Source organism: Falco biarmicus, chromosome 1 (genome assembly GCF_023638135.1).
Source record: "Falco biarmicus isolate bFalBia1 chromosome 1, bFalBia1.pri, whole genome shotgun sequence".
Lineage (NCBI taxonomy): Eukaryota > Metazoa > Chordata > Aves > Falconiformes > Falconidae > Falco > Falco biarmicus.
Genome location: NC_079288.1, coordinates 53,968,396 through 53,991,952, shown reverse-complemented (window position 1 = coordinate 53,991,952; position 23,557 = coordinate 53,968,396). Strand labels below are relative to the sequence as shown.

General features: G+C 43.7%; 1 protein-coding gene across 9 annotated transcripts in view; it reads right to left on the bottom strand.

Annotated features, from left to right (window-relative positions):
* Window positions 1–23,557, bottom strand: part of PDLIM5 (PDZ and LIM domain 5) — a 132,997-nt gene extending 109,440 nt beyond the window's left edge. For 3 of the 9 annotated variants that reach the window (XM_056360899.1, XM_056360985.1, XM_056361070.1), the window contains exons 1-2: window positions 23,417–23,557; window positions 20,329–20,464 (exon numbers count right to left, since the gene is read on the bottom strand). In XM_056360899.1, the coding sequence (XP_056216874.1) occupies window positions 20,329–20,424 (96 nt within the window). In that variant the 5' untranslated portion in view covers window positions 20,425–20,464; window positions 23,417–23,557. Of the gene's footprint in view, window positions 1–20,328; window positions 20,465–21,192; window positions 21,211–23,335 lie in introns of those variants that run through there. The other 6 variants (XM_056360447.1, XM_056360692.1, XM_056360784.1 and 3 more) reach the window with 4 other exon arrangements.

Below are 23,557 nucleotides of genomic sequence, written 5' to 3'. Positions count from 1 at the left end.
TTACAGCTCGGAGAATAGAGGGTGACCCAGATCACTACATATAAAAGGGCACACAAGAAAAAGAAGATAGCGGAGGGAGTAAATACTTGTGAAGTGGAGCATTACTAGTCAGATATGCAGCACAAGATCTCCCTTTGTATCACCGAATCTAACACAGGTCAGTAACAAGTGAAAGCGAAGTTTCCCCACCTGTGCTGGGAAATGATGTCCCTGGGGTGGGATTAGGCAAACCTCACCAAAACAAAACAAAAATGTGCTCTAACTTCCAGATTACATATTAAGCTTGACACTTCAATAACACAATGCCCTGCAGTCACAGACAGTCCTGCAAACCAAATTTTTAGGATAAATATATCCCTACCTCTCATTGAAAAGCTGATGGTATTACCCAGAGACAATAAAAACAAAGCGTCTTTTTCTGCCCTTTTAGCATAGCATGCAAACAGATGAGCAGTGGCAGTAACACAGGGGGTGGGGGTGGTACACGGGATCAGGGGAATGACAGGGCTGAGGCGATAGTGGGACTTAAGTCAGTGCTTAAGACTATGCCTTCCTACTCAAGGATACTGCAGATGGGGCTGAGGAGCTCTCTGAACCATAAAAGGCAAAACTTGCAAGGCAGGAGGAAACACCCCAAGACTGGAAAAGAATTCTGAGTAACATTGTGAACCATATAAATATACAGCATAACAAAGGCAATCCCAGGCAAGGTCCTCTTAGTTTCTGGAACACACTGCATGAAGAAATCAGTACTAGTCAAACAGCTTACCAACACTGTACCCCAATGAAAAAAATGTTTATTTATTTTCCCAACTAATCTGATTTTTGGGTGGGTTTTTTTTTTTGAGCAACTGGTATAAAAGTCTTCTAGTTTAGTGCTGCGTAAATACTTCTAAATACTGTTTTCAAGTATGATTTAGCTAAGACATCTTAGTATGGTTGCCCAAAAATCTAATTTTGGTCAAACGGTCTTTCCCCTATAGGGAACATGTGGAAGATCACTCTAGCCCAATTTAGGGCTCCCAAAGACAGTAGGGTGGTAAGGAACAGGAACGAAAAACCTCACAGTCATTTATCTGCAGATAGATATGGTATAGGAAATAACAGCTTTGTCTCCAGAGCTGTCACTTTAATTTGGTTTTTAAAAACATAAATCATAAGTCTGATTTTAAAAAAGCAATGGAAGAGCAAGTGATAAGGTAAGCCTCCAAAATGGACACAGGCGCCCCAGAGCCTACGTGTTGAACAGCAAGCTCCAACTGTGGCGTGGGCTACTCAGCAAGGGTCTAAACTTTCCTCTACTACTCGGGGGAGATGAATGCAAGTTATTTAAAACCATGGCACACTGAGCTTGCACGTCGCTTTAATATGCTGCCTATAGATTATATTACAGCTCTGCTTTATAATGAACCTTTAGCTTCATCTCCAGCTCCCCAGTGAAACCGAGCAGAGGGCTACAGCTTTAGGGTTTTAAGAATTACAGGATTTAGTTAACGCTTCTGCCAAATCCAGATGTGCAGAAATATTCCGTGGCAGTGAAAAATGCCACAGGTGCTTGGCAAAGAGTCTCAGATTGAACAGAGATAAAATTAACAGTGAATAAGTGAAACAAACTGAGCTTGCAACTGAATTTAACTATGATTTACAGACTCCCCATCCGATTTACAGCTTCAGACTTCACTGCTTTCTAAGCATGAACAAAAGCCTCTTTTTAATACGGAAATACGGAAAGTATCCAGGTACCCACCTGAAGTATCTTTCGGATTAAAAAAAAAAAAAAAAAAAAAACCCACACCAAAACCAACACGCTTGGGTGTTTTCCCAGGGCCAGCCTCAGCCAACTATACATGAAAAATGCAAGAGGACAGGAAAGGTAGGGCAGGGAGAGTGCCAGCGCTGTGCCTGGAAGGCTGGAGATGCCTATATTAGCGGCGTGCACGTGAGGTGCCACACAGAAACGAGGGGCAGGCAGGGCAAGGGACAGGCTGTCCCATAGCAATGGCATTACCTACGCACAGACTTGACATTAAAGGTCAACATGAAAGCAGAACAAAGCACTGGAACATTGCTGACCGCTGCTGCTTCACGTGGTAGATAACAAACGCTGTGCTTCCATCAGGTAGGTAGAATGTAACACCCAAACTGAGAAAAGAAAAAGGAGACCTTGCCACTCGTTTGTAAGTGGTATTTAACTTGACAATTAAACTAATCACTCCATGTTTAAGACCCCAGTGAGGGAAAGGGCTTAAAAACACACAAACCAGGTTGGTTTTCACAGTAAATTCAAGCAAAATTTAGCCATTGCCGTTTTTTACTATGCTGCCAGGTCGAATAGAATCACAGAATCATCATTTACATTGGAAAAGACCTTTAAGATCATAAGGTCCAACCATTAACCTGCCAAGTCCTCGGCTAAACCCTGTCCCTAAGCACATCTACACATTTTTAAAATACTTCCAGGGTCAGGCTGTAACTAACCACTGGGTGAATGAGGCTGCCCTACGGGGCACGGCCTGAGGCACATCTTCCCCAGGAAGATGTTGCTTTTCTTGGGAGCAAGTTTTTCAACCTGAACCAAGGGCTGTGGTGGGTGCGCAGAGACCAAATCTGCCCCAAACGGAACAGCAGTGCTCAGCTATATATAAGTATATACTGCTGCTGAAGGTTGCGGTAATAGTGGTGTGCTGAAAATGTTTTAAAGGCATGACCCCTGCAGACAGTTTTACCACCTCTGTTTCAGGCCTGGTATGCGTCAATAAAAAACTGTAATAAGGAAACCACCTCCAATTTCTCCTTCAGCAAGGCCTTCCATGACAGCTTTCCAGTGCCTGCTGGCAGCAGGTCAGCTTGTACTTTGAACAAAAAAAAAAAAAACCAAACAAAAACAAACAACCAAAAACCCCCCCCCCACACCCTCCAAAAAAAAAGGTGTTGCAACATCTCTCATCATGGTTCTGCAGCACTAAAATAAAGCATGTAGCGAGGCATGCACATACGCATTTTTGACGTCTACATTATAAACTAACAAACATAAAACCCTACTTATGTCAACATTGAGTGTTTAATCCTTGCAATAACTTACAAATTGGCTTTTGAAGGACTTCAAGACATTCTCAACAAAGGAAAATAGTGTCCTAAATAAAATTTCAAAGTCCATTAATAACTCGAAACATTTTCTAAGGAGAACCAAAGTAAATTTTTCAGTGAACTGCTGATGAGGAAGAGCTTGTTGAAAGACAGTATCTCATCCTCCCCTGAAGGGTGTGCCTGTTTGTGTTGTGGTCCTTGTATATTTTTATTAATTGGGGGTTTTTAGCCTGGCTCAATCTAAGATTTTCTTCTCTTCCAACGTGAAAATATTTGAGGTCTGAGGAGAACTCCAAGCCTTAGAAGAACTGGAGGAGAAGACAGGAAGAACAAATTACAGTTTCAGCAGCATTCAAAGCCATCAGTGAAGTGGAAGGGCAAGGCATATTTGCAGGGCTAAAAACACCTCCTTATTGCAGCTGTGCTATATAAAAAAAAAAAAAAAGATAAAAAAATAGTGGCTTTTCAAGCACGAAAAGAGAGTAAAGAAAAAGTGGCTTTATTAGAGAAACATTTACTAAGTAAAAAAACAGTAAATGTTGAAGTTCTGGGCTCTACGTTGCATTTTTTTTTAATAAATAAACTGTTGAAGTGGGCTAGCCAAATAAAACTTTTAAACAAGACTCTCCATCTGCTGTCAGAAAAGGTTTGCATGCTTTTCCTCCAGGCACTGTCATCACTACAGCATCCATCCGTGTGCCAAAGGTGCGAGTTCTGAGCAGCACTTCAGCACTTCTTGTGGCTCCATCTCCAGAAAAGTCCTTTGTATTGCAGTGAGTCTGCACAATGGCATGCCAAAAAAGCTGTAACTATAATCTGTCACGCTGAACTATTCATGTTTGTAGAGTTAGTGCCCAAGTAAAGGAGAAAAGGAATAGAAGGTAAAATCACTATGGTGATTGCTTACAGTAGGCAACCACCCCAAACCATGCTTACAGATCTCAAACCTACGTGTCCAAGAGCTCAAAATTCAGCACCTGCTTAGATATTAAAGCACGATGGGCAGAGTTGGTTAGAATCAGGTATTTGCCCACAAACACAGAATTCCTCACGCAGCCTGAAGAAACACAAAACATTCACTCAACAGCTAAATCAGCTGTATGACATATTCCTCATTTGTCTGTAGGTTTCTGAAGCCAAGACACATTAATAAAAGTGAGGAAAATTCTCTTGAAAATAAAGATTCTATTCATCACTTATGAAAATATTCATGTACTAGCATCAAAATACATTTTAACACGTGGAAAAGAACAGGACTGTCTAAGCTTTTCTTTAAGCAGTAACTCTTTGTAGGCAGACTTCTGTCAGCCAGGACATTTACAAACTGCTAAGATAAACAGGAAACAACGGCATTGTAACAAATACACAAAGGAAAGCATTTTCCCAAGTTTCGCTTCAGATTTTGTTTCAGATTCAGATAAATTCCTTTCCACGAGTTTTCACCACCCCAATTAGCTGCAGCATGCAAGCCTGGGGTGTCCTAGGAAATGCCCCAAGCAGTTTGGGGACGAGGCAGCACGCCGGTGGAGCTGTGCAGCAGGGATGGAAAGCGTGAGCTCCGTACCCAAAGACAGCATACAGGAAATGCTCAAGTAAATTACTGTCTGGGTGAGCCAAGGGAGGAAAGTTCAAGGAGTATTAAGATTTTTCTATCTGATGAAAAACAGACTACAAAAGGTACGAGAAAAAGATTTGTCGCTATACAGCTTTCCACACATATCCAGCAGCCAGAAATGTTAAACGGCACAATTCTAAAAGGAGGTGCCATGCCAGCTGTCATATTCCTGTACATAGAGAGTGAACCAAATGAAGAATGGAAAAGATATTAAGGTTAGAGTTTCACTTCATTCCCTTTTTCTTTCCACAATGTGTTAGTTTAAAATCAAAAAACTAGTTGAACTTATGCTATAAAGCCCATTCTTACGCTGAAATCCAGTTTTCAAAGTACACACGTCAGACGTGCAGATGGCCAGTCGAAATGGTGTCCCCGTGATGGCTGTGGAGTAGTGTGGTCACACATCTGTTACGTTCTGCTCTGTTACCTCATGTTAAACAATAGCATATGGAAACATAAGGTACATATCGTAAACATCATTCCTTCTCCTCTGCAGAAAGAGGAATCACAAGTTTACCTATATAACAATCCCATACAGTTTACAACGACTGGACCCAGCCCAGATATTTCTGCAACATGGTATAGACTTTTTCCATGCCTTCTTCCAACATCTTTATGGGTTAGTGCCTTTTAAGAGTATTACAAATTTATAGATTAAGCAATATATTTCCTATACAACTCAGCAGAGGTTCAGGTTACTGTCATCCACATCTCTACTTATTCTGACATTTCCTTGGGATCTTGCCTGCCACACACCATCCCCTATTTCCAAGGATTTCCCACACACAACACGTACTTGCTAAAACAGCAGAAGACACAACAAGCAAAGCAGCTCTCTGGAGTAATACACATTTCTTACTGGCTGAAAACTTGTCTCCCCCAGATCAGAGGAAACCAGTGAAGCTGGCCCAGGAATTCTTGCAGGACAAAGGAAGCTCAAAGCTTTATTCGTTAAAGGGCTTATTCCACGTAGCACAGCAGTTTGGATTCAGCACACTCATAATGGACAAGTTACAGAAATAAGTGTACATATTCATCCTCCATCTTTTTCATCTGCATATTGCAGACAGAAGAGACCCACCGCCCACTGCCTTCCATCCACCCCATTATTTCACCACTGCACACAGAACGAAGCACTGGGCAGCTTGTTCACACCGCACGTTCGGTAGTCGGAGATCAGCAAAGTAGCAGTTCTGCTCTCCTTTTAAAGTACAGCAGGACGTCGATCAGAATTTCTGGCAAATCACATCTGAGAAATTCATGAGGCCAACGCTCCCAGCTGCCCACTCCTCCCCGCACCGCCGGGGGTGACCCTGCGGCACAGCGGGTGACATGCCAGCTCCTCACCGGTAGCACCCTGCATCCCAACATCTGATGAAGTCCCAAGCAAGACATTCCTGCATACCCCTGCTGAAAGCCCCCTCCACCCTTTGAAACACTCTGGGCTCGTGGCAACTTGCAACGCCTCGTGAAAACTAATAGAAAAATACTTCCCCCAGAGCACAATCTGTCAGAGGAGAATTCATTTACGACTTGGCTGAACAAGTTCCAGGGCACTGAGGGCTTCCTGGCTGGCAGGAAGAATTATTCAAATCCCACCTGATTTCTTCCCCCCACCCCCGCTTTCTTTTACTTTGCTTATGCTGCCACCAGAAGCTGGAGCCATCATTAATAACCTGCCACTTTGCCCTACTTATTTTCCTACCAGTGTTAAATTCTACTACGCATGCCACATACTGTTTATTTCTGAAGGTCTCTAGCACACCAGCTGCTCTGCAATTCACTTTCCTCTACCACATATACGTGAAACTGCATACATTATGTCCCAATAAAACAGCTTTTAGACAGCCAGCAACACTTTGGTCGCTACGTAATAGATTTAAATAGTTGGATTTGAGGCAGTATTCTCAGAAACTTGAAGATTTAACATGTTGTCTTTTTAACTACACATGCAACCCAGGTTATAAAAGATCTGCAAAAAATTGTTTTGGGAATTAGGGAAAAAAAAACCAAACACGAGAAAAATATTTGGCACAGCTCTGTGCCCTAAAGTCCTGAAATATTTATTATGCTACTTGACCATAGGATCTAGTGCTGCCACCCTCACACATTCAAAAACCATGAGTCAGGCCCTAGAAATAAGGAGTGTTTTTTAATCTCACAATCTGAGTGCCAAGATACACTCAGGTTTCGCTAGGTTTTCCAGTTTACTTTTCTTAAATCTTCAATGCAACACTGAGGGATTATTTCAATGATTTAAACTTAATCACATTTTGATACAAGCACATCAATAGAAAGAACTGGGAGTTTAACAGCACCCACCACCACTCCCCTCCCAAAAGTCCACAGTTACTGTGACACCCAAGAATAGCACCAGCATGAGGAGCTCTGGGTTCCTCTATAATCTCGACCGGAGCAACCTTCCTGTGGATCATCCCTTGGCAGGGCTGCGTTAGGAATATCACTCCAGCATGCAGGAAGACAGCAAAAGAGGTCAAAAACAGCTATGGGTGGTCCTGAGTAATGTCTAGCTGGGGTTACTGGTGGGGATCCCAAAGCACTTCCTCCTCCTTATGGGATGGCTGGCAAAACAAACTCAGCTCTGCTGTACTGCAGTGCGGACCCTCTGATGACTTCGATTTTGACCCATTTCAGTTCAAGCCTTTCAATAACAACTCAACCTTTACTTTTCCTCCCAGTGTGAAGAAAAAGGATGGGCATGGCCAAAGGGGTATCTTCTGGGTGAGTTTTAATCAACACTTTGCCTTTAAACTTCATTTATTGCTGAACAGGTATCAACTCAACTAAGTTGCTACTTTCCTTACAATGCAGTTTAGCCCTATCACATTATAACAGCCTCATGGGCACGTGAAACCAAACCACTCCATATGCTCTCCTGAATCAGAATGGGCTGCAGTGGCTGAGGGAGGAGAACTGCTATCGTTGCCGTGAAGCTGGGAAAGCAACAAAAATCTTGTGGTGGGCTCCAACAGGTAGCCCCATGCATGGGGCGGTAAGAAACTGAAATATGTACTGAAGTCTCCACACCCAAGGTGGTCATGAGTCTGTCCGGAGACTGAAAGGCAGAAGCCACCTCTAGACCCATCTCCCCACCTCCCATAAGTAACACCAACTACAGAATTTTCTCTGAAGAAGCCAGCAGTGCTTTCTGGGCTGGCAACCCAAAGCGTATGCATGCTGATGATGGTACCTATGCTTGTTCAGAAATCCAGTGGTACCCAGATGCACTCTGCTTCACGAAACAGCAGCTTGTTCCTTGATGCTGAAGGATTTCCTGCAACTGTACCAATAAAGAAAAAGCTGCCATACAGCCTTGCTTTTCTGTTTAAACGGAAACTCAATGCTGGGCACAGTAAAGCCAGGACATACCACAGTCTGGCACAGCAAGGAAAAAATGGAAGGAAAAGGATGGTTACAGACTTACAGTACAGTATTTATGCAATTCAAAAAAGGCAAGAAAACACTGTAAGTACTTATAGCATCTGGTATACAGAGTCCAAAACTTTCATTGTTAGTCATTTGGAGCTTTCTGACATCCTATGTACTTGAGTTTAATACTTTTGTGGGGTTTCATAGGGTGATACCTAACTAGGACTATTCCTTTCATTCCTACCCCATCATACACTCTTCTGAACCCTAAACCCGTTAATGCCACAAATAATAATGGCTTCTGAGTGGCATTTCTCTTAAATGATAACCAACAGCAAAAACACCTGGTAGACTTATTTCAGTAGTAAGATAGAAGTCCTCAGCCTGAGGAAAGTGAGGGGGAACAAACTGAAGGCAGTACAAATAGTGTTCTTGCAAAACCACCTGTCTCTTTACGCTAGAACAGGTGAGAAATTGAAAGACTCAGACCTACTTAGCAAAAACAAAAAATGGCACTAGAAAACCAGCGGATTCGAGTGGTTAGCAACCATAAATGCCAAAGTGAAGTATTTCTTAATCCATTGTTACACATTACATTTCCTAGAATTGAAACTAATATTACATAAATGTCATTGCATGTAAGTCCAAACTCTTTGCATGCTACGCCTCTCAAGTCACAAAGCTCATCTTTATCCTTTTATTCTGGATAATATTTTAACTCATAAAGGATCCCCTCTTGTGAGGTCTCACCACTCCCCCATATTCAGATCCCCCCACATCCCGCACCCCACCACCCCCTCCACCCGGTCATACAGGAGTTTCTCTCAAGGGAAAGAGTCCATGCTATAGGATAAAGGCTGATCTGTACTAGGTAATCATCAGGGCAAAGCAGGACAGTAGAAGCTCTCCAAGACCTCATTTGGTGCCACGGGAATATGTTCTGTTGCTGCCTTTAGTAAAGGAGTCCGAGAGCAGGAACAGGGTGATTACTGAGCTAAGTGAACAGGCGCAGGTTAGGCTGTGCAATAACACCAAGTACAGCGCTGCTCGCACTGTCAGCGAGTGACAGAATCGGCATTTGGAGTTACCAGAAGCACTCCAGGCACTCCATCCTGTTGATGAGGTCAGGAACCAGTTGACATCAATAGCTACAGCGTCCAAATCGTGTACTTACACCCATCTGTCTCCATTACCATGCCAAAAGCGTGCCTTACATTTGAAAGGAGGAAGCAATAGGGGGGGGAAAGCCCAGAAGTTTGTGACCTCCTGCTGTTGGAGAAGGCTAAAGTAAAGCATCAACACCAACAGGTTTGTCCTAAATCCTTACTTTGACTCCTGTAATCAGAGTTTCCTGTGAGCAATTTCCAGTTATTTAATCCTACACCATCCAGGACAGAATTATAAACTGATCTGGACTGTCAGCTGCAACAGCAGCAGTTTTCATCAGGTCAGGTATCAAAACAAATTAATGTCATTTGAAGTTCTAATAATCAGCAGTTTCAGCATTTTAAAGTTCAAGTGTAGATGTGTCAATGGAAGAAAATACTCTCACAGAGGAGCTACTCAACCAGCCAGAGTGTATCATGTTCCCTCTGACATAAGAGGGATGGTAATACTTTTACCCAGAGAGATATTGTGAGAATTCAAGTCTCCAAGATTTAAATGCACACCTCCAGGAAGCTTCTAAGTTTTCACAGTGAAAGTCAATTGCATTTCTAGACATATACACAAAATTTATTCTTTCAATCAAAAATACTCATCCGTATTTTGTTCAGGAGCTCAATTATTTTAGTCAATAGTTCAGAAAAGACAGTTGTACAAAGCTACCCCCAAAAGGATGTGCTCCGAGGTACTAATCTCTAGTTTGAGAGTGCAATAATCGCACATCGCTAAGAGAGGTAAGGGGATAGAGCATCTCTCCAGCATTTCCAGAGCAAGAGGTAGTAAAACACCACCACATACCTAATACACAAAGTCTCCTCATCCCCAAATGCTACTAAACCACCTGATTTAGCCCTATAGTTTTAGTGACAGAGGTTGACTGGCTGGTCAAAGGTCTGGTTTTAATCTAGCTCTCAGGATGTCAATAGAAATCTCTCCGCTAGCCAGTTCTCTTACAGCTAACAACCCCTGGCTAAAGCACCTTTGACAGAAAGCAGACAGTTGGCTGGGAAAGGTCAATTGTCTCCTCCAAGCAAGTCAAAGTTTCTTTCCTTCTGGTAACAGCAGTCTGAAGGCCCAACACTGCAGGGTGCTGAGCAGCAATACACAGCAACATCGGCTGAGCCTTAAGCAAGGATCATCTTACGGAAATAATTTCTATGCTTAAAATGGCACTTTTGCTCAAGTGTTTGTGTAGCACCGAGACTTCAGCTCTTAGCATGTACAGGATTACACTCAATCTGCACAATAGCAACATAATTTAATTTACAAATTGAATATGCTCTCAAAGGAGATTCATTGTAGCAGGAGCTTACATGACTTTTGCTTATAGCCAGTTGCCAAAATACGACAGCTGGAAAGTGAAGAGAATAGACCGTATCCATAGCTGACAAAAGCTGTAATTTAATAAGCATTCGGTGGCAGTTCTTACAGCTTAGTATGCTGACAGACATGTCCTAGCAAGTCTGGCTTCCACACTTCTAGACGCTATTGTCCCCAGGTACCTGCCCCCTACCACAGTGCCAGCAGCCCCGGCTCCCCCAGCCAAGCCTGCCAGCCAGAGAGCGCCTCTGCCACACCAGTGCCACCCACTATCCCTGCTTAGGGCACTGGCAGAGGAAGAGTTTCATCCGTGGAGCTGGCTTTGAGCTCCGACAGGGAGATGCAAGCACTGGTTTTCTTCTGCCAACCTTCTTCAGCCAGCGATTACCACTGACCGAGGGGTGGGGGCCGGTTCACATAGAAGTGTGTTAGGTATTACGTGAGCTTATTCCCATTTTCGTTAATTGCCAAGGCATCGGGGTTTCTTCCCCCCCACACACCTCTGTCCATTAAGAGGACAGGAACCCAGGCTGCCAGATAGGATGCAGTGCTGCCTGCTCTCACCCGCTGCTGCTTCCTTCAGCAAGGCTGGCTGCGTCCCTCGATCACTACTACTATATTTGATGAATCCAGACAAAGTCCCTCACAAAGAACTAGTACATTGTCCCCTGAGGGTTGAATATATTCTGCTTGCCAAAATACCTATTTGGGGAGGCGCCTTTTCATTCCTGAATGATAGTTACCAAGCCACGTTAAACACTAAGCAGAGAACACCCTCACTTGATCTGGACTCAAAACACTGTGATTTGACAGTGAGCTGCAGAAAGCCAACAAGAAACAAGAATTTACTCTACCAAGATGTCCTTCATGCTTAAAGCTTTACAAGCCTTCTATTTCCCTATCAGGCTAATAAAAGTGAGACCAACCCAACTTCTACAAGCTCTCTGGCTTGTAGATTTCCACCGATTTTTTGTTTGCTCTTCTCTTCTCCCACCACCCACCCCACACACCCCCTTTAAAGGCATTAGGTAAAGAAAAATAGAACGTCACTGAAGGAATTGTTTAGATACATGAGCAAGTTGGAGACAGGCAATCCCATTAGTCTACCTCTCCATGTCTTTCACACGAAGCCAAGCTATGTCTAGAACCACAAAGAGAAGAGGTAAAAGTCACTGGCAAGGGAGACTCCCCCTCCCCCACCCTCCCTAATAAATACAGCAATTTTGGCCTCTTACTTCACAGGAAAGAAAGAAAAGTTTCACTTAGTAGCAGCATTGGACTCAGAACTAACTACAGCTGGCTTGTCATATATAAGATGTACATTAGAAAGAAAAAGTTTTAACAGCAGATATTCTATAAACTTTGAGATTAAGCTGCCCTGGCTGTGGCAGCACTTGCACAGCAAAGCTGCTTTTTTATTTTTTTTAAGTGTTCTGAACAAAAATGTTCTACAGCTAGAGATTCTACCAAGGTGACATAATATTTTTAATAACAAAAAAAAACCCCTTTATTTATGTCTGCATTTTTCACATTTACAGCATTTTGCCTTCACTCTACAAATTCCTTCTTAAAAATCTGAAGTGCTATTACTACAATATCACACTTCAAGGAGACACTTGGATAATTTTTTCCACAGGTTTAATAAATTTGGGGTATAAGAATGTCTAAAGATGATCTGCTTAACAAAGGCTTAACAAACATGGAGTTTTACCTTTCTGAATTCGATACACTCTACATTAATCCATGCTTAGCATCTAAATCATTATTCAAGCCTTCAAAAGAACTATGAAGTAATTAACACAAAATGTTTCTGTTGCCTTCCTATGGTAAGTACTTCACATTGATCGATCACTTGTTAAGGAAGGAGCTAGATACCACATTAGGTCATCCCTTAATATAGACCAGGGTAAGCCAAACTCTTTCATATCCAGTTAACATGCAAACCATTTGACCTTTCCAACAGGACTAAAGACGCAGCAAGATCCACTTTTTAGCCTATGAGACTTCACACAAGGCATTACATTTTACTTGCTCTGATACAGGCACAGCTGACAGCAATTGCCAGAGTTCATACTTTCAAATACTTTCAACTATCAGATGCCATTTTCTCTTGCTTTTACTTTTACTAAGCTTAACTGTTTAAGCTGAAGTTTCTAACACAAGACTAACTCAGAGTAAGATGGCAACTACAATTACAATAATCCATAATAGGAAAATATTATGGGCTATTCTACTTGAAATTTTCTGAACTACAGTAAAAGAAAAACCACCAGCCTCTTAGGGAATGCTTAGGATCTTCCTGGTTTGAGTGGGGACTCAACACTTGGTACATATCTTGAAGCTCAACAGATTATAGGCAGGAGTCACCCAGCTGTCACAGAATTAGTAATTTCACTCCAGGTTTTCTGGACTGTAAACACTGAAGACTGCTGTCTTCCCTAATAAGTAAAAATAAGTGACTGACTACAGAAATCTCTTTGTGCTCTGTGGCTCCTTGATCAGTAGTTTTGGTGCACAGTTTATTCCATCAGTGCAGCACTTATTTATCTGCTTTGAGGATGTGCGTTGTGATACAGTCTTCAATTTATAACACGCTATTTTGTCCCCCTACTGCCTCTCTACTTGGGTCAGCATACGCAAGAGGCTATGTGGTGGGAACTGCACTGGTATCTTGAAGTGTCAAAAGATGCAAAGGTACCGTGTGGGGGACACTACCTCATTAACTGACAGTGCTGAACAGTGAGTGACAAATGAAGCAGAGAAGGGGAAAAAGAAAGTGGGAATACCCCTGTGCAGTGCTACACAAGTCATTTAAATCAGACTTTTTACAGCCTGTCCAGTAAGGGTGGCCTTCATTCCCCACTTGAAACCTTAGGTCTGTTCTGCAGAAGTGATTAGTGGCCACAGACACGTGCAGCTGGCTGGTATCTGAGCAGCAGCCTGCCCTCCTCGCAGCTGTACCAAACCTCACAGCATCTGCATTTTGTTTCTCTCTTCCTACTTCTCCCTGAACTTCATTTCCATATGTATCTAGTTTTAAGCAAGTCGTTAGAGGCTGCTTTTGGGGTATACACATAGCACAAGCTCCTAATGCCTTCTTTCCTCACACACACACCCCCCACCCTTAGGAAGAAGGGATTGAATTGCCACAGCGCGGCACTACCAGCATGACCATGCTCCTGAAGAAAACCCTTCAAGAACAGTTCCTGGAAGTGAACATAATTACAAACCTGATTTATCAGCAAACTTGTCCTAGAAGACCATCACAGCCCTAATCTAAACCCGTATAGCCCACAATCGCCTACCGACATACTTACAGCAGTAGCTTGTTTGCATCTAAACCAGGCTAGTGGAGTTAGTGATACTCCCACCAAATGTCTTCAGCATCTCTCATCAGAGCTGCAGGACAGTACAAATTCCTTAACACAAGCAAGGCTTTAAGTCAACATGGTAAGTGAAGCCACTTGCACCTCAAAGGACTCCGTGCCCAAAGTTCTTCGCCTTTTTCTTCTACCCATGTTAACACTTCTAAGAAAATACCCCTCTCCACAAATTCAGCTTGAGGAACTCTTATAGTAAGGGAGCCTGAACAGATACTTTTGTTACATTTCCCTTACTCTTACTACCCTGCAGACTTGAGTCATTCAAAAACTCGTGTAACATCGGCCTTAGCAGCACCCTCCTTTCCTTCCGTCTCTATTGTAACAGCCACCTATGGAAGTAAATGTACTTCCATTTCTCATATTTATTCAAACAAACCTCAGCCTCAATATTTTTTTTTCTTTTTCCACCACTGGCAGGAGGAACATCACCCTTCCCACATTTCCACTGCTTGAGGCACATGAGAGACATTTTTCTCTCACACTTTCCCTTATATTGATAACATGTGAAATCTATTCTTATTAATTCAAAACAAAAAGAAAAAAAAAAAAGTCAACAATGTTATCTCCTGGCTCCATACCAAAGCCAAACAAACAAACCTTTCAACACTACGTCTATTCTCACAATGCGTTCTGATAGGCATCGGCCAATGAATAATGAGAAAACCAGTTACACTAAAAATAGCCTCTCCGAATGATGGGGAAGTCGACAGAAGTTGTCAGGCCTCCAGGGCCAGATACTTACAAAGAAAACATGCCTGGTTTTTTTGCAGTTACTATTTAATAAATGGTCCTGCTTTTTGGCTTCTGGAAGGACTGCCAATTTTGCATCTGCTCTGAACATCTAATCAAGTGTTTATTTTTTCATGACATCTGTCTTTGAGAAGCAGACACTGCAAACAAATACTTTAGGTTTTTCATCATGAAGTATTTAGCTTGTACTCCTCAGACTGTAACTAAACTGTCACTTATAAGAGGAAAAAGAGTTACCAGCATTTTTTAATGTTAAAAGAGTATGTTCACACATCACATCAGATATCGCTTAGCTGCAAGGTCTTTGGTTCTTTTTCCCCCAGTACAGCCAGCTTCACTTCTGGGGGAATGACATCAGTAGAGGAACTATTTTAAAGTAAGTTTGCTTCCTACTTGGTCTGAGGAGGTTTTCTGACAAATAAGGTCACAAACAGACAAGATGCAGACACTTTTCTTCTGCCTCTTCTCCCCCACACCCTCCCTTCTTCCCAGCCCCACTCCACTGATGATGGTCTGTCGTGCTTTTTCACATTGCATAACAGAATAGACATGGGAAGGAAGACAAATGGTCAGGGGAAACATAGGCCTTTTCCCAATTTTCAACACAAAGACACCAGACAGCAATGGAAAAAGAGGGGCAACTGGGAAATTATGTCGGTACCAACTGATCTCTTTTCATCTTGAAGTTAAAGTGAGGAGCTCTCAAAAGGAGGATGTTGCTTGCAGGCAACTGCGCAAACTCTGAAGCACTAACCAGCACTCAGGATTTCAGAAAACTAACTGATATTAAACCACTTATGCAGCTGAGATCTTTACAATTGCCCATATTCCACTCTGTTCCAAAGAAAAACCTCTGCTCCTTCAGACCTCGCTGCAGAGAGGATACAAACTTTGGCACTGGTAGCTCATTTGTCATTCTCAGTATTTTTTTCAGTAAACTACATCTTGTAAACAGAATTAAACAAAACAGAGTAACACTTCTTGCTTTATGTCTTGGCTAATCCCATCCATTTCATAATCACTGATAGTTCTTGTAAAATGCCGCACTTACTGCCACAGGAGCAGGACCGGCAGGTAAGCGCTGTGATCTCCACCGGTACCTCTGACCCCATGCCACTTCAGCTGTATCTTGTGCAAACCATCACAACTTGGTAACAAATCAAACCAGCACAGAGAGGCCAGCAGCTGCCAGTTAGGGCTTAGTTAGTAGCTCTCACTAGCTTCCAGGATGAAGCATAAAGTTACTGACACAATTATCACCGGCCAGGCCAGCAGTTGTTCCAGTGTTTCTCTCCTATTTCACATCTCCATTTCCCCAAGTCCCCCACTGCAATAACTTATTTCATACTTACACAAAACTTTATTTTACTGGAAATGACGCATATGGCTTAATAAAATTCACACAAACACAAGGGCAAGAGGCTCAGCCAGACTCCAGTCAAAGCTGACATGCTCTAGCTCTATTCAAAGCATCATTTTCCTTATTATTTTCACAGATGTTAATGACTTTAAAATAGCTTGCTTCCAAATATTAAGGCAGCCAAAAGCCAAATGCCTGAATAAGCAAACACTGTGCAAAACCATCCATACACACTCCATCCACGTGGACAGCTTGCTGAGTAACCATATACATACCTGGGCAGCAAGAAAGGAAAGTGGGAGAACAGAGACAACTCCTCCGATAGTGACCTCCCAATACCAGCATGAAGAATGCCAATATGCTCACGTGGGATGAGAACTGAGCAGCAGATGTGCTGCACATGCATTCCCTACTTCATCATATGGTGGGCTGCTCCTCCACCTACTCCCTCCCTGGGTGTACCGCTGGCTGGCAGATTCATTATCACAAGTCTCCCATCAACAACAACACAGGAAAACATACTTGAAAGAGATGAAACAATGAAAACTGGAAAACTGCACAAAGAAGGGGCTATTTCTAAGGAGGGGGGGGTGGGGGTGGTGTTTGTTTGTTCTGGGTTTTTTTTTGAAAAGGCAAAGTGATCAGTGAAGCAGGAAGAAGTTGGGGGCAGGAGGGGGATGACCCACAGTGAAATATGTTGTAGAAAAACAGAGCTGTCAGTCAGGTCAGGCATTTCAAGAAGGCCATATTCCATTTAATTCCTACTGGAGAAAGACAGATAACAAAACATCTTCTGAAAGTAGATGGCTAGACTTGCCAGCAGGATTGAACAAAATACAAGAAAACATCCTATGTATTTTCATGAGGTGGGAGGGTATATATTGCACAATAGGCCGCATTACTATTCAAACTACAGTTTCACATCAGTATTTCCTTGTTTCTAGTAGTAAACACTGCCATAAAACAAAGACAAGCACTGTTTAGACTGCACCACTGACAGGCTACAAACATTTCAAGCATACATTTAGAGCAATATCTAAACCTCTCACAGGTCATCACAACATAGTGAATGTATCATCAATACCAAACGCTATTTGTTTCAATCTGCAGGGAAAAGCAGCTTTAACAATTCCAATGCTGCAGTAATGCTTATGTTAATTAAGTACTGGGTACTAACCAACTACCCCCAAAACAAAAGCAAATATAATGTTAATTCAAACTCTAAAAGAAGTGTGTATTGTTTTTAAAGCTACTGTGTTGCACATAAGCAACATGGATCATGCTGTAGATACCATTAACCCCAAATTCTGTAAATATAATACTTAGCACGGGCAAGAGCCTCTCCAGGAATCCTGCCTAGCAGTGTGTTTAGATTGCTTTATCTCCAAAACTGCATTTCCTTATTTTGATCCAGCAGAAACAAACTCTTGCACAAACAAACCTAGAAGTCAAGAATCTATTGAGTGCAGACCAATTTTATTCCCAAACTGCACATATTCCTAGCATCAGTAGGATTTATCCAAGACCACAGATCCACGCGGGTATCAGCAACAGCAGATCCCTTATTATTAGCAATCATGATTAAAATCAAAATAATTCAGCTGCAATTACTTGGTCCGATACTCTTTTTTGACCCAGCTTCTGTTTAGCAGAACATCCTGCAACTTGGACATAAATTTTGTGTGGAAATAATTGAGAAACGAGGAGGACCCGTGTTGTATATCCAACACTCAGTGTTGTGACAATGCCTCCCAAATCTATCAGGTGGAGATGCCTATTAAGTAGCTGCCTTCTCAGTGGTCTGTGTTGATTCTGAAACAATCAATTCACTCATATGAAAACAAAGCCAGATGACTTACTAAAAAAACTTTCTCCAGGGAACCATACAAGATCTTAATCTATTCAAATCATTAGTAAAAAGCTTTAGAAATGGGTGTATTTTCTGTGCTTTGTAAACTGTACTTTATTTGAACTTACTTTCAAGCAGTTTCAACTAAAGCAGGAAATTAGCCCCAGCAGTGCAGCCAGATTCATCCTCAGCAGCTAGAGGACAAATTAAAAACAAAACCAAACCAAAGAAATCCTCCCTGCCAAAGAACATAATTCTGCTGTCTCATTACTGTTTTGCTAAAATAATTCAATTAGCAGTCTTCAGATACAGGAAGGCATTTATGCTTCATCAGGAAAAGAAGGGCTGGGGGGTGACTAGTACATGCTGTTCTAGCATACCAGGAACATGGCACTGAATTCTTCCAGCTATCGGGCCAAAGCTGGATTGGCATACCAGAACTAAGCACTTTTTTGATCCAAAGGCCAGAGAGATAAATACCAAGCAGTCTACTTATCTGCATGTTCTTAATTGCAAATAAGAAACAGTCCAGCTGAGGTATAATAGGTTAATTGAGCATTGTGCTTCCCCCTCCCATGCACAAATTAAAGTTCTAAAACCACCCTGGTCCCCATCTTTTATTACATCTGCTTTTGTGGGCACTGACATTTGTTATTAGGGAATCCCATAACTGAGGCTTTTATACGTAGCTACTTAGGCCACTTCCCCAAGGTTACTCTGTGCAACAGCATATTTGATTCCTGCAACACAGTAGTAGCCTAAGCGAATTTCAACGTACGTTTCCTCTTTAGAATGTTCTAGATGGGAAGCCTGCTTACAGCAGGACTGCACTCAGATCTCCAGGACAGCAGAGGTGCCTACAAAAAAGTGCTACCCTTTCCCCAAACTAGTTGTTTACTATAGTTTACTGTCTATAGCGCTTAACTGCTCATCAGTACCATGCACAAGTACCGATGCAAGCAAGAGTCTATGCTTTCGCAATCCTTGTCGTGAGAGCACTTCTACTGACAAATCAGAAGAGTGCTATCCACATCCCCAGGTCACATTACTCGATACTGTAGGAGTAACAAGCTACTGAACAAGAAACTGAATTACAGTTTAGCTTTAAAATCCCCAAAATTTTGGAATAAACTGCTCCTCAACCCCTTTTTGACTCAGGTATCTGCTGTATTTGTCTGTAGGCAGGCATTCCTACAGCTCTCCAGTCCATTTTAGCCATATAAAAATAATATTCCAGAGCCAAACTGTATTTTAACTTCACCAGCATAATCCACAAGTGGATAGGATAAGCCAAGTCTAAATGAACTGGCAGAGTTTGAATTGCTAGTTGAGATTAGCTAAAAATATTGCCATGATGCATAAACCCAAATAGAAACCTGCTCCGTCTCCCAGGGCAGTATCAATTCTGCAGTCCCAACAGGTGTAAAAAATAATTAATCTTTGTCACTAAACTATACAAATATGCAGGAGGGAGAGGAGAGCTGCAGACAGGGAAGGGGTCATTTGTACATAAATGCTTCCACACTGCAAATCAGATTTGAAGGTTCCAGAGTATATGGAGCCATCAGAAGCCAATTTCTTCACCCAGAGAATTCTAATAATCCTATAAATTCAATACTGCAAAGTTCATCCCCGTATTTTATATGTGAAGTGCTTCAGCCATCTGAAGAAGGCTTTGAAACCCAGCCCATGCTGAAAGGCAAGCCTTTCCTGAAAACGTGGCTTTAAAGTAGAAAACTAGATAGTGCCTGGGTACAAAGATCACATTTGTTTTGACTTAGTTCCTCAAATCCTTTGAATACCACTTCAGAGCACATACTCCATGAAATGCTGATGAGAAACTGGCACGTTCATTCAGGCACACATGCATAGACTGCTATTTACAACTACTGTCACTTAAGTGCCTTTTTATTGTAAATAGTGGGATTTGCAATAACAGACACCAGGAGATCCTCAAGCTGCTAAGAGCTGCTGAATAAACAAGGGTTTCATGAGTGACTTTTCCCTGCTGCCTCCCATTTGAACCGCACAGGCTGAGCCCTGCGCACAAAATTGCTTGTCTCCTGCCAGCCTCTGCACCTCGTGTCTTCGGGGTGGGAGCAGGGAGGGGCATTCAAGGGCGGTTTCTTTTGTTTGTCACATAAATAAATGCAGATCAAATAACCATTTCAAATGAACACATCCTTCCTAAGATAATTTTGTTGGAGCCTTCAGACAATAAAGATTCATTTTCCCGGCTTCTCCTATCGCACCCCCATCACGCACACCCCGGTCCCAGCCCTCTAAGCCACAGGACAAGCTGAGCCCCAGCATCTCTAATTAACAGCTCTGCATACTTCTGTCTGAAGGCTGCAGGTCAGCCACAGCATAACAGATACCCACACGCAGGCAAAGAGGCAAATGCACTTACTCGAGAGATAGACAGCGGCACGTTGAAATCCTTGCCCCCTTGAAGTCTGAAACCCCAGGGAGCCGGGCCGACCAAAGACACGCTGTAGTTGCTCATGATGTTTATTATTCAAGGATCAAATCCAAAGAACCGATGCCTACAGAAGAGAATTAGAGTTTTAATTTAACGATGATAAAAACAAAAGGCACTGTCTCCCATTTTGAAAGTCCCCTTTCTTTGCCCATGTTCTCCTCCATAGTATAAAGACAGCCAAAAAACCACACCAGATTTGTCGTTACTTGTAGTTTTATTCCTCATGTGTTGTTCTCCTCCATAACCTGGAAAGAAATATAACTAGGGAACTGGTAAAATGGACTTGGGACTTTGAGAACTTCTGGTGCTGAGATGTTTGGCATCTCCTTACTTACAAAAGACTGGGGGTCAGGGGGAACCACCCAACATTATTAAAGCTCATCTTAAAAAAAGTCAATGCTGAGACAAGGATGAATTGATAGTATCCCTTGAATCCTAGTATGGAAGAAATTAGCACTACTAGCACATTCATTTCTAACAAAATGAATATCATATGCTGCCATGTCATCAGCTCAAAGCTTGTTTCTAAATACATTATGTCTCCACAGTTTCAAAACGATGTCAAAACATCACAGCTTTGAAGTTAATCAGAAGAAAATAAAGTCTCTGGAACATTTTTATTTTTATAGCATAGCTTCATAGTGGCAGAACGATGCTACAGACAAAACAGATATTAAAATCAACCCTCAAATAAAAGCTGTGAACTAATGAAAAATACCCACGGCCACAACTCAATGTCGAGGGAGCAAAACCCAAGCATCTCCCTCCCCACACGTATGGGTAACAAATTACCTTTAAAAGGCAACCCAGGCACCGAATCGCCGTTCAGCGTCAAAGGTAAAGGCTTCAGTTTCACCTCAGATAAGCAACGTTACAATGACATCTTAGGTAGTGGGTGCCATCTATTTTTGTATGGTAGAAGCCAGGCAGGAGCACACCAGGGCTGCTGTAAGACTACACCGGGACACAGGCAGATTCCATACTCTATAGGGACATTTAAGGTGGACCTTTAGTCAAGCAGAAGCAAATGGGCTGCAAATCTCACCGAGCTCTGCAAAGCCCGGTTTGAGCTGTTCATACACTGCAGGGGGACTGTGTTATTTTTTTGGTCACGGGGGATTTTTGTAAGTGCAGCCTGCCCTCACGGACCACTGCAGCAGGGCTGCCACACAGCCCCCACCGGTGCAGGGATGGACACATCATGTCACTCCCCACTTGGTAACACAAGTTTCTGGGTTCACCTCCCAGAACCACAGAGATCCACTGCTCTCAGACTTCTTTCTAAACCAAATGGTAAACGTTATGCACACCGACAGCTACTCAGGTAACCAGAATGGGGCTGCTGGCATTGGGCAGAACAGGATATGTATTAGGAAGCAAAATTCAGAGCTGGTAGCAGAGGTGCCTGGGTACCTGCGCAGTTCCTGACATGCCCCTGCCTCTTGGCATCCAGCAGTGGGGCAGCTCTGACCCCAAGTGCCGATTCAATCCTTCCTTAAAAGTCTCAACGAGCACCAATGTACAGAGGGGGAAACACACACCACTGGGCTTCTATGTGGCTGAGTAAGAAAAGTAACAAAAAGCCTCCACCAATTTTGAGCTAGGACTCTTAGTGGGGTGGCTCACCCCTAAAGCAAGAAGAGTGAGTTGCTCCGTGCACCAAATTCCTTTAGAAGGAGAGGGGTTTATTTAGTCACAGATTTATTTTCATATGAAAATATGATTTTTTTTTCATTCCCTCTAAATGAAATCCACCTCAGTGACAGGTCCCTATAAATTAGAGACTGCAGAAAAGCAAGCCACATCTAGTGACCAGCACACATGCAGGTCATCAGCACAGGCTTTACCTGCCCGCTGAAACTGAAGGACTGGTATAGTTGTTTGTTATTTAAACAAAGTAACAGCTAGTTACAATCACAGACCTAGGAAAAGATACAATGATATTAGAAAAGGATACTGTTCTTTTTCACTTATAGCAACTAGGGGGAGAGGGGGGGGAGAGCCTGCATGCTGAAATGCCATGCATCACGCTCAGCATCACTCATCTTTCCCTTCTCACCCCTCGACTCTGCCATGTCTGCATCTCCAGCCTTACAGACACACCGGGAAGAAACGGCAGACAAAGGAGGTCCGTTCGAAGTTTCATTTAACAAATTCCTTAAAACACGCTACAGCAACAGCTGAAAGTATCGCACCCACCAGCCCCGTTTCACGTGGGGAGAGCATTGCGCAAACAAACCAGCTAAGGGTGAAATTGTGCAATTTTCATTTAGATGATCAAACGCTTGGTGGATCTACCGCTGGAAAGGGGGATTTCAAAATCCAGGCTGACACGCTCGCCTTCACCGCTGCCCGCCGGGCCGGCCAGGGAGCCCCCCCGCCCCGGGAAGGGGGGACGTGCCGGGGGGCGGCCAGCGGGTGACCCCCCGCCCAGGGAAGGGTGGCCGCGCCAGCACAAGCCCCCCGCGCCCGGCGGCTCCCCCTTCGCCCAGCTCCCCCGCCAGAGCCCTCCAAGTGCCCCGGCACGAGCAGCCCCACGGCTGTCGCAGGCCGGGGGAGCAGACAGCCCCGCAGCGCGCTAGGTCTCTGCCCACGGCACCCCCGCAGCCCCACGGAGCCCCGCAGGCAGCCCGGAGCGCAGCCCCACGGGTGCCACCGAGCCTGGGGACCGAGGCACTCCAGAGCCCCGTGCCCGAGCAGCCCCCCGCACCCCTGCACACTCGGCCCAGGGCAAGGAGCCCCGCAGGTGCCCCGCAGCCCAGGACAAGGCACCCCATGAGCGCTGCCAGGCGCTGCCCCCGCGACACTCGCGCCCCACCGGCAGCCCCAGCCGGGCGCTCTCCAGCCCGTGGCAAACCGCACGCAACGCTTCGAAGAAAAAAAAAAAAAAGAAAGAAAAGAAAAAATAAATTAAAACTTTAAAACGCCGTCCAACCTGCGGACTTTTTGCTCGCTGCCCCCTTTTTTCCCTTTTTTTTTTGCCCGCCCGCCCCACCGCGGCCGGGCCGGCACTCACCCGGCGGCGCGGTGCAGGCGCGGAGAGGCGAGGGCACCCGCGGCGCGACTGCAGGCGGCGGCTCCGTCCCCCCGGTCTTGTTTTCACTTCCGTCCCCCGCCGCTCCTCCCCCGGCACGGCACGGCACGGCACGGCACGGCA